The sequence below is a fragment of the Tetranychus urticae genome, chromosome 1 (genome assembly GCF_039701765.1).
Source record: "Tetranychus urticae isolate SD_2017Ah chromosome 1, NJAU_TeUrti_SD_1.0, whole genome shotgun sequence".
In the NCBI taxonomy this organism is placed as follows: Eukaryota; Metazoa; Arthropoda; class Arachnida; order Trombidiformes; family Tetranychidae; genus Tetranychus; species Tetranychus urticae.
In genome coordinates this window covers 7,252,020-7,263,782 of record NC_142958.1, presented here as the reverse complement: position 1 = coordinate 7,263,782, position 11,763 = coordinate 7,252,020, and the positions used below count along the sequence as shown (strand labels likewise).

The following is an 11,763-nucleotide window of genomic DNA, read 5'->3' as shown; positions in this document are numbered from 1 at the left end:
GGACGAGAAAGAGAGAGAGGACGAGCAAGAGAGAGGACGAGAAAGAGAGAGAGGACGAGAAAGAGAGAGAGGACGAGAAAGAGAGAGAGGACGAGAAAGAGAGAGAGGACGAGAAAGAGAGAGAGGACGAGAAAGAGAGAGAGGACGAGAAAGAGAGAGAGGACGAGAAAGAGAGAGAGGACGAGAAAGAGAGAGAGGACGAGAAAGAGAGAGAGGACGAGAAAGAGAGAGAGGACGAGAAAGAGAGAGAGGACGAGAAAGAGAGAGAGAGGACGAGAAAGAGAGAGAGGACGAGAAAGAGAGAGAGGACGAGAAAGAGAGAGAGGACGAGAAAGAGAGAGAGGACGAGAAAGAGAGAGAGGACGAGAAAGAGAGAGAGGACGAGAAAGAGAGAGAGGACGAGAAAGAGAGAGAGAGGACGAGAAAGAGAGAGAGGACGAGCGAGAGAGAGGACGAGCGAGAGAGAGGACGAGCGAGATGATATACCTGAAATTGAATGATGGGATAGTTTTCTGGTGGGATAGCTCGTCCAGAGAGAGAGGACGAGCAAGAGAGAGGACGAGAAAGAGAGAGAGGACGAGAAAGAGAGAGAGGACGAGAAAGAAAGAGAGGACGAGAAAGAGAGAGAGGACGACAAAGAGAGAGAGGACGAGCGAGAGAGAGGACGAGAAAGAAAGAGAGGACGAGAAAGAGAGAGGACGAGCGAGAGAGAGGACGAGCGAGAGAGAGGACGAGCGAGAGAGAGGACGAGCGAGAGAGAGGACGAGCGAGAGAGAGGACGAGCGAGAGAGAGGACGAGCGAGAGAGAGGACGAGCGAGAGAGAGGACGAGCGAGAGAGAGGACGAGCGAGAGAGAGGACGAGCGAGAGAGAGGACGAGCGAGAGAGAGGACGAGCGAGAGAGAGGACGAGCGAGAGAGTGGACGAGCGAGAGAGAGGACGAGCGAGAGAGAGGACGAGCGAGAGAGAGGACGAGCGATTTGCATAGGATGTTCTATAAGGTGTGTGATACCTTCATATTTTTCTTAAGCGTAAACTGCTATAAGAACTGGAATTTCATCTGCTGCACGACTCACTTTATTAAGTGCCATTGTACTAAAGAAAGAAAATAAGGAAGATGATATACCTGAAATTGAATGATGGGATAGTTTTCTGGTGGGATAGCTCGTCCAGAGAGAGAGGACGAGCAAGAGAGAGGACGAGAAAGAGAGAGAGGACGAGCAAGAGAGAGGACGAGAAAGAGAGAGAGGACGAGAAAGAGAGAGAGGACGAGAAAGAGAGAGAGGACGAGAAAGAGAGAGAGGACGAGAAAGAGAGAGAGGACGAGAAAGAGAGAGAGGACGAGAAAGAGAGAGAGGACGAGAAAGAGAGAGAGGACGAGAAAGAGAGAGAGGACGAGAAAGAGAGAGAGGACGAGAAAGAGAGAGAGGACGAGAAAGAGAGAGAGGACGAGAAAGAGAGAGAGAGGACGAGAAAGAGAGAGAGGACGAGAAAGAGAGAGAGGACGAGAAAGAGAGAGAGGACGAGAAAGAGAGAGAGGACGAGAAAGAGAGAGAGGACGAGAAAGAGAGAGAGGACGAGAAAGAGAGAGAGGACGAGAAAGAGAGAGAGGACGAGAAAGAGAGAGAGGACGAGAAAGAGAGAGAGGACGAGAAAGAGAGAGAGGACGAGAAAGAGAGAGAGGACGAGAAAGAGAGAGAGGACGAGAAAGAGAGAGAGGACGAGAAAGAGAGAGAGGACGAGAAAGAGAGAGAGGACGAGAAAGAGAGAGAGGACGAGAAAGAGAGAGAGGACGAGAAAGAGAGAGAGGACGAGAAAGAGAGAGAGGACGAGAAAGAGAGAGAGGACGAGAAAGAGAGAGAGGACGAGAAAGAGAGAGAGGACGAGAAAGAGAGAGAGGACGAGAAAGAGAGAGAGGACGAGCGAGAGAGAGGACGAGCGAGATGATATACCTGAAATTGAATGATGGGATAGTTTTCTGGTGGGATAGCTCGTCCAGATAGAGAGGACGAGCAAGAGAGAGGACGAGAAAGAGAGAGAGGACGAGAAAGAGAGAGAGGACGAGAAAGAGAGAGAGGACGAGAAAGAGAGAGAGGACGAGAAAGAGAGAGAGGACGAGAAAGAGAGAGAGGACGAGAAAGAGAGAGAGGACGAGCGAGAGAGAGAGGACGAGCGAGAGAGAGAGGACGAGCGAGAGAGAGGAATGTTCCAGGTTTGTGGAATTTGAAACTACGTTTTCCTCTAACTGTGGGAGAGAGAGGACGAGAAAGAGAGAGAGGAAGAGCTAGAGAGAGGACGAGAAAGAGAGAGAGGACGAGAAAGAGAGAGAGGACGAGCGAAAGAGAGGACGAGCGAGAGAGAGGACGAGCGAGAGAGAGGACGAGCGATTTGCATAGGATGTTCTATAAGGTGTGTGATACCTTCATATTTTTCTTCCAGAGGTTTATCACTATTGATTGAGGCTTCGTAACTATTGTCTGTCAATACAAAACCGTTTCAAAGCCTGCACGTTTAATTCTGGACCATGAAGGCCGAACTGTTGATATTACTGGTAAAGAAGTTACACTGACTCATCGTATGCCCAAATTAAAAGCAAATATTAGAGCTCAAAAAAACAAAAAATTAACCCAACTATTAACTACCCAAGAAGTGTACTGTAAATTTTACGATCCGCGGGTTGAAACCAAATCCACAGTTAGAGGAAAACGTAGTTTCAAATTCCACGAACCTGGAACATTTGAGACTCTTGGGCAGAAAAATCGTACGCAAGCAAAATTGGAAATACTACAAAAAGAAATAGCGTAAACTGCTATAAGAACTGGAATTTCATCTGCTGCACGACTCGCTTTATTAAGTGCCATTGTACCAAAGAAAGAAAATAAGGAAGATGATATACCTGAAATTGAATGATGGGATAGTTTTCTGGTGGGATAGCTCGTCCAGAGAGAGAGGACGAGCAAGAGAGAGGACGAGCGAGAGAGGGGACGAGCGAGAGAGAGGACGAGCGATTTGCATAGGATGTTCTATAAGGTGTGTGATACCTTCATATTTTTCTTCCAGAGGTTTATCACTATTGATTGAGGCTTCGTAACTATTGTCTGTCAATACAAAACCGTTTCAAAGCCTGCACGTTTAATTCTGGACCATGAAGGCCGAACTGTTGATATTACTGGTAAAGAAGTTACACTGACTCATCGTATGCCCAAATTAAAAGCAAATATTAGAGCTCAAAAAAACAAAAAATTAACCCAACTATTAACTACCCAAGAAGTGTACTGTAAATTTTACGATCCGCGGGTTGAAACCAAATCCACAGTTAGAGGAAAACGTAGTTTCAAATTCCACGAACCTGGAACATTTGAGACTCTTGGGCAGAAAAATCGTACGCAAGCAAAATTGGAAATACTACAAAAAGAAATAGCTATCCATACAGACTTTTCCCTGTACTATTTCCTCGGACCGAGCCAACAACCTTTTTGGTAGTCTATAACCATGGCGCGAACCAAACAGCAAATGAAGCCTCCTCAAAAGGCTCGTAAATCAGTTACTCCATGGAAAGATTTGAAACGTAAATTTGAAACTAAAAGGGGCAAAGGCTCCGGTAAAGGCCTCGCACCTGCTGAAGCAGCGGATACTGGTGTAAAAAGGAGACATCGATATCGACCTGGCACAGTTGCTTTAAGAAAAATCCGACGATACCAAAAGCGTACAGAGTTATTGGTGCCCAGACTACCATTCCAGCGTTTGGTTCTTGAAATTGCTCATCATTTTGAATACGAGGAACTCAAATTTCAATCAGCTGCTCTCAGTGCTCTTCAAGAAGCTGCAGAGGCCTATCTTGTCCGTCTTTTTGAGGACACACAGCTTTGTGCAATTCATGCTAAAAGAATAACCATCATGGCTAGGGACATGCAATTAGCACTGCGCATTAGAGGTGAACAAATCGGCTAAACGACGATAATTTGTTGTACAAGGGATTTCTGTAAAGTTTTGTTTCATTTTCATATTCACACAACAAACTGAGGGGTATCTTTTCTGATCTCAACCATCGAATTGACTTCCAAGACTTATTTTTCAAATGCCAAAAAGACTATCAGTTACTCGCAAAACTCCAATCCATCGATCAATTAATAGTACCACCGCTTAAACAGCTATTTTCAACAAAATGGTCAAGTTTTCAATCCCTAATCAAATCTTCACTATGCCTTCTGTTTCTCCATTCACCATCATGGTCTACAACTTCACTAGACTTGCTCTAGCTACTTCTCCTATATCAAAAATGAATGAATCTCGGCCATTAAATGCAGAGTTTTCTTCAATCAAATTTTTTCTATCCGAGAGTTATGTATCGGACAAGTCAGAAGACTCCACTAAACGTGATACTTCAAGACAATTTATAAGGATTTGAAGCAATCATTATAGAACCTTAACTTATCCTTAATTTATCCATCTAATTTAACAAGTCGACTTGGACAAACTAATTTAACAACATTGTCGAATGAAAGATAGCATTGAACATTTGGATTGTAATCACAGATGATCGGCAAAGTAACTTTAGGCCTTTTTAATTGATCGATAGATTTTCATTACATTGATTTTTAGATAACACTCACGTTTTGTAAGTCAACATGTTGTAATCCAAACGATAGATAATATCGTCTTGTATCAAATTTTTTAAATACAAATTACATCATAATCTGTCATTATTATTTGTTGTTTCATTTCCATCTAAAATACAATAATATAGCAGTAAATGTTTATCGTTTCAATTTACAGCTCTGCTTTTTTTCGCTACATTTTTAATTAACATCTTAATTAATTTGTAACATTGTTAAAGAAAAACAGGGCTATTCTGCATATTACGAAATGCATAATAAAAAATACAGTAGTCATTAGACTTAAGTTAACAAAAGTCGATATTTTTTTCATAGTCGCCATCTAACAAGAAATAAAAGTACCTTTAAGATCGAATTTAGTTTTGTCCATTTCTCTATTGTCTAGTTTCTCTGAAAACTAATTTTTACCGAGATGGCGACACCTGAAAATTAACTTAACTCTGGCACTATTTTGTTAACTTAAGTCGGTAAGAGTAAGGTTTTACGGACTAAGGAGGGGCAACATTGGACATTTAAATTGAGATCCAATCAGGTCAATCTTTTAAAATTAAGTCTAAGGTTAATCTTAGGTATAATCATGATTGAACTAATTGTTAACTAGATCTACTGCAAACAGTGTAGTCTGAGCTTTTGATATGCAATTTCAAATATTTTTAATTTTATTTGTGTTGATGCTGTCGAAAGACGTTTTTATTTAAAAAAGAGTGCAGGTAAAAAACTCGGGCATTCGAGAAAAGTGTTGAGCCTTGGTAGGTTTGTAACAGTAAAAAATTTAGTACATTAGAGCTATTAAATAATATCTCAGATTGTAGTCAAAGTTGAGACTTCGATCGCTTTTGAAAGAAATTAATTTTTACCCGTTTTTGCCCATTTGTTTCAATTTGTGCAGAAATGTGATAATGGCGCCCTCTATTGATATAAAATATCCCCAAATTTTGGGACTGGGTCAATCTTTTCCAAAAACTATACAGTAAATTTCGACCCCTATAGGAACCTATTCTGAAGATTGCATAAAAATCGGGATTATTATTCTTGAGTTATCGTTCCACGAAAAAACGCGAATTCACCTCATATGTCTTCGCTTCGCTCAGACAATTACTAATATTACAGCAAATCCATGAATACTGAAAGAGGAGATGAGAAAATTCTGGTTAATCATTAATTTCAGATAAAAAACATTCATTATTAATTTTACCATTGGTTAGCGAAAGTGTGTGATTTTTAAGTCCCGCCTTAGTCCGTAAAACCTTACTCTTACCCTTAAGTCTAATGACTACTGTATAAAAAAAATCTTTTGAAGATATGGACTCAACACTTGCTGTTCAACAATTGATTCAACAATCAATTAAAAGGGATCCTAGATTTATAGATGAGATACTCAAGCCACCGGAGGGTCAAGATGAAGGTACCTGGAAATATGAGCATCTTCGCCAATTTTGTATGGATTTGAATAAACTAGCAGTCAAATTACAAACGGAATGTCTTCCTAGTGCATGTGTTCAAATGACAGCTACAGAACAATGGATATTTTTGTGTGCAGCTCACAAAACACCAAAAGAATGTCCTGCTATTGATTATACAAGACACACTCTGGATGGAGCTTCTTGTCTTTTAAACAATACAAAATATTTTCCATCAAGAGTAACAATGAAAGAATCTTCTGTCAGTAAATTAGGCTCTGTATGTCGACGAGTCTATCGAATCTTTGGTCATGCATATTTCCACCATCGCTCAATATTTGATGAGTTTGAAAATAGCAGCCATTTATGTAAAAGATTCACCATATTCGTTACTAAATATAATTTGATGTCAAAGGAACATTTGATTGTTCCAATACTTAAACCCGAATCGGAAACTGCAACAGCTACTGAAGAAAGTGAAGCCTGATCTCACAATGGTGCTGATTTTTAGATGATTGGTTTTGCTGGTTCAGTTGCCATTATCAGTATCAATTAGTCAATAATTTGAATAAATACACAACGAAAACAAATTCATTTTGCTTTGGTTCCAAAACATTAGAGTTAGAGTTATAGACAACAGTCTAGTTCTATAAAAATCGAATTATTTCTTTGATAAATTATTGTTGTTTATTAGTCAGTACAACTCCAATCGGCATATTCTGGCTTCAACACCTAACTGACGTTTCTTTATTTAAAAAAATCTACAAAACCCAAAACGAACTCATTTTCACTGAAAATTATTTTATAAATTATTATTTCGTAAATGATTCTTTAATTTATTGCTACGATTATAATCTCAATAAGTATCATTGATTAAAAGTAGTGAGATAATGTTATGCGTTAGATTTTCCTCAACTTAATGTTTGATTCTCAAAATTTGTTAATATGATCTAATTCAGAAAATTTATTTATTAAAAGATTTTAAAAACCCTTGAATTCAGCTTCAGATATTTTTACTGTATTCGTGATTTTTTTATTACGAACTTACTTTGACAAGAAACAAAACTATTAAAAATTGCAATAAAATTAGCTCCAATCAGTTGAACACTGAACAGATCACACACAGTTGTTACGGAATCAATCATTGAAATGAGTTATGATTGTTGAGAAAATATTTGTAACAAATTTATTTTACAATTTCAAAATAAGGGTTTAACAAAATATCAATAAAAATTTATAATTATTTCACATTTTAGTTTCTGTTATCGTTATTGGTTAGCGTGCTTGAGGTTCTCAAGACTTTTGTATTTTGATTGCGAGTTGAAATTTTTTTAAATTTCAGCATTATGCTGATTCAATTTTAATTTTTGTGACTCCAAGTCAGAAAGATATCTCATTTTACGTAATGATATTCATGAATTTGACCAGGGTTCAGATCTTTTAATTTGTCCTTTCTGTCTTAACTGTAGCTTTCTTCATTGATTTGTTCTTCGGCATATCTTTGCTTGTTTCTTTCAATTTGCGTTTCTGTCCATGAGCCTTTCCAGTGGAATTATTGGCTTTAACAACTTCACTCTTTGGGTTTTTTGTTTTTCGGTTAAATTTTTTAGAGGGACGAGTATTTTTTTCTGTTTTAATAACAGAACTTTTGACTAGCTTATTCTTCATTACTTTTCCCAAACGGGAAGCTTTGTTGAATCTTTCTCTCTTCCTGGCACTACCGGTAAGCTTTTTTGGTCCATCCTTATCAACTGAATCACTCTTTAAGTCAGCTTGGCTGTTACCAGTCGTTGAATCACATTTATCATTATTATTCCCAAGATTTTTAGCAGACTTTGTCTTATTTTTCTTAGGTTTTATGCTCTTTTTAGGCTTTTCTGAATTTGTTTTCTCAACTTCAAGAGAAACATCAGCTTTATCATCTACATCGCTGTTTTCAGGCTTAGGAGGAGAAGAATCATCTTCAGCTTTTTTCTTTGCTTCTTTAGTTTTCTTTTGCTCAATATTTCTAATTTCGATCTGACGTCTCATTTTTTTAGCCTTTTCTTTCAATGATCGTTGACTAGCAAATTCAGCTTTAATGGAAGTAACGGCCACTTCCTTTGCGTCTTTGTTTTCAATTTCTTCAGGTCCAGATGAGGAGTCATCACTAGCTTCAGCTAAATCTTTATCGTCTATATCCATGCTACCAAGTTGTTGATGAAAGAAATTTGGAATATCAAGCAATTAAATTACCTAGAAATAGTAGAAGAAAACTGATGTAAATTGAAAATGTTGATTTTGATCAGAATTCAATTATAAGAAAAAATTGAACAGCAAAATAGCACTAGCGATAGGACATCGATCCAAATCGAGAAATTGTTGAACACGTTAGTACAAAATAATAATTTAACAGAACAAATGCTTCAAATTAGTTGACATTCAAAGGTTAATTGTCACAAAAAATAGCAAATGTAACATGTGAGACTCAAACGGAAAGCGCATTCAATATCCATAGTAACGAATGTAAACACTTATTATCCAATGAGATTGACACAACACAGCCAGCTGTTGATTAGTGAATCTAACTCTATTCAATGAACAATATTCATCTTAACGTGTCTATTTAATTTCAATCAATGATTAACATCTTCTAATGAAGCAATCAAATCATGATAAATCCTGAATCCCTGGATTTGTCCTATATTGATCTAATTAAACCTTATATTTAGCTTAATCTGTTTTCTAAGATTACAAGCCAACAAGTTTTTTTTTACCTTTAGTGGTTGCTTTTCCTTCTCATTAAGAAAATGGATGCTAAACATGATGTTCTCAAGTTTATCTTTAAAGAAGATGGTAAGTACTTATGATTCTTTAGCTTATACAGCTAATTAATGCTTGTTACCTTTTCAGAGTGTATTGATCCTGATCTCTCAGAGGACTATATTGACAAGTTATGCTCGATTGGTATTCATAGTTTAGCCAGGGAACCGGCTCGATTATTGGATGAAAAATGTCGGCTAGAAGATGCTATGAAGGATGAAGCTTTCAAAAATTATCCGTGTTTCTTGGAAGCTCATAAGCTCGGCAAAGACGTCAAACAAGAGGTAAACAGGCAATCATCTGTTTAAATGCTTCTCATCTCATCTCGATTTGTAATTTATTTAGTTTTAATCTCGTTTTATTCATCCAGGTTCTAGGAATTGAAGATAAATTAGACAAATTTATTGATAAAATACCATTCTTCCAAAGAAAGCTTTCAGGATTCTCTGATGAAGCCAAAGACATTACTAAAAGGTAAAAAATGCCTTTTAAGTTGTTATATCTATTGATTAATCCCTTAATACATTGTCTTGTGATTCCATACCGTTTCAAGATGGAGGCAAGCATCTTTAATGTTATCCAAACATAATCAGCTGTTAGGGTTCCTTGAAATACCCCAATTAATGGATTCTTGTGTGCGGAAAGGTTACTACGATGAGGCTTTACAATTATACTCGTACATTCAACGAATTGACCGACTCCACGGTAAAGATGCTCCTCTGATTCAGGTAAAAAATTTCAAGTTATTATCCAAAGACCTGAACATTTCTTAATGTCTCTTTTTTTCTTTTGTAATTAGACAATATCAAACGAGTTGTCCCAGTGCAAGGAATTGATGATTAACCAGCTGCTCAAAGAGTTATATGGGGACATACAATTGCCTGTTGCCCTCAAAATTATTGGTTATTTAAGACGTATCAATGTTTATGATGAAACTGAGTTGAGGATAAAATTTCTCTATGTAAGCTATTCAATTCCATTTCTCTAAATTGACAATATATTCAGCTAGAGTAATACAATTATCATCTAATCTATAATAATCTCTTGTTTTTTTTAATAAGGCTCGAGATGCTTGGTTAAAAAATCTGGTTAAAGAAGTGACAGTCACGAATCCTCTTGCGTACATGGGAAAATTAATAGAAATATATCGGATCAACTTATTTAATACAGTTACACAATATAGAGCTTTATTTGCGGACGATGATATTGTTTCGCTCTCATCATCTTCTAAACAAATCTCAGGTCAAGAAACCTCGAATGACTCTGATCACCGTGATTTCGGTGATACAACAATATTAACAAGCTGGATATCCAACAAGATTGACTTGTTTCTTAGTCAACTCCAAGATACATTAGATAAATGTCTAGCAGCTGAATATTCTTCACTCTATCCAATTGAAAATTTATTCGACCCTTGTTTTTATTTTGGCCTTTCGATGAACCGAATAGGAGCAGATTGTAGACCAGATATTTCTCTAATTTTCCAGCGGGTTATTCTGACAAAATTTACTCAATCAGTTGAAACAGCTATAGATAAATTTGAAGCAAATTTGGAAAACTTTTCTCTATCTTCGGTTAATTTAATGACTAGCTCGTCGTCATCTCCTGCCATCTCATCACTATCTTCAGCATCCGAAACGTTAACTTCAGAATCCAAAACTGATTACGAGCCGCCATCCGTGATTCTCACCTTTCCTCCTTTAGCCAATCTTTGCAATGATCTTCTTGAAGCTTTTAATCAAGCCAGAAAATTGATTCCACTGTCTATAATCGCAAAATTTAGAGATATATTGAATCAATCTTTGATCAGATCAACGCGAATCCTAATCAATTATCACAAGTAAGTCTAAAACATATTTGAGATTTTTCTCATTAAACTCAAGACATTTTTCATACTTTTATGATAATTCTCATTTTTCTGATTGATTAATCAAACCTTTTTCTTAAACATCATTTTCAGAACTGAATCAACATCAAGCAATACAAACCCAGAAGCTGATCTTCTCAAAAAAATGGTTCAAGTTTACGTCCATCATTTGGTGCCTCACATTCAAAAGTGTTTAACCGCTTTGGTACCGGTCCAGCAGTTAGCTAAAAGTCTTGGACTTTCTGTTCTTGAATTTAATCGATTGAGAAAAACACGAAAAGATGTTTCCATTTCAGACTTGGATGTCGACGCAATAAAGGAACTAATTGATCATCTCTTGGTTTAAATAAGCAATGATTTGTTTTGCCAAAACTGACCTGTATTCAAATCGATAGATGCCTTTACTCGACGCCATTCACTATTTATTGAATAAATGTTTGCTAATCAACAAAATCAGTAAAGTCACCAAGATAAATTAATTTCGATTTCCAGCCCATAATCTACTGATAATACTAACAGTAGTAATTATATCGGTAAAAGACAATTTTATTTCTCACAATTATTACCAATTATCTTTATTATTGACTGTTACAAATTTTTATCAACTTGGTATCACTTGCCGTATACCAACAATAAAATCAACTTGTGAATACATTTGACTACCTTGTGATTTAGCAATCCAATTTAACAAATGAAGACAACTTGCAGCCTCTTGATTACCAACAACCAATTATTAATGTATTTCACTCATAATTATTGGATAAAACGATTCAAATCTCAGACTGATTAACAATTCCGCCATTAGACTGATTCCAGAAGAAATGAATTGTTTTTTATTCTCATGTATCAAGTGTAAACATCAATTTATTTACCATTGACAGTAACTAATTATTAAATCACAAAATATCTTTCAAAACCCAAGATCTGAATTGATCTTAAGCCAGAACCAAACAATCGACTGATTATGCTGAAAAAAAAGATGATTGAAATTTAACCAATCAAGGAGGACGTCAGAAGTTGCCTATTTTCAGATCACTTTCAAACTAATTTTTCTTATGTATTTTTTTATGCTGAGTTCA

The 11,763-nt window shown here is 36.9% G+C and overlaps 3 protein-coding genes across 3 annotated transcripts; all 3 read left to right on the top strand.

Annotated features, from left to right (window-relative positions):
* The first annotated feature begins 3,439 nt into the window (after positions 1-3,439).
* On the top strand, positions 3,440-4,705 carry LOC149094469 (histone H3, embryonic-like). The gene has a single exon (XM_089266348.1). The coding sequence runs from the start codon at positions 3,492-3,494 to the stop codon at positions 3,948-3,950; it is 459 nt and encodes a 152-aa protein (XP_089122474.1). The 5' UTR covers positions 3,440-3,491; the 3' UTR covers positions 3,951-4,705.
* A 1,203-nt stretch (positions 4,706-5,908) lies between these two features.
* Positions 5,909-6,911, top strand: LOC149094468 (MOB-like protein phocein). The gene has a single exon (XM_089269024.1). It carries the CDS (start codon positions 5,918-5,920, stop codon positions 6,500-6,502), a length of 585 nt encoding a protein of 194 aa, XP_089125150.1. The 5' UTR covers positions 5,909-5,917; the 3' UTR covers positions 6,503-6,911.
* A 1,672-nt stretch (positions 6,912-8,583) lies between these two features.
* On the top strand, positions 8,584-11,137 carry LOC149094467 (conserved oligomeric Golgi complex subunit 8-like). Its single transcript, XM_089268997.1, has 7 exons — positions 8,584-8,850; positions 8,908-9,101; positions 9,188-9,291; positions 9,371-9,545; positions 9,617-9,778; positions 9,879-10,657; positions 10,778-11,137. The coding sequence occupies exons 1-7, from the start codon at positions 8,805-8,807 to the stop codon at positions 11,028-11,030; spliced, it is 1,713 nt and encodes a 570-aa protein (XP_089125123.1). The 5' UTR covers positions 8,584-8,804; the 3' UTR covers positions 11,031-11,137.
* Positions 11,138-11,763: the final 626 nt, after the last annotated feature.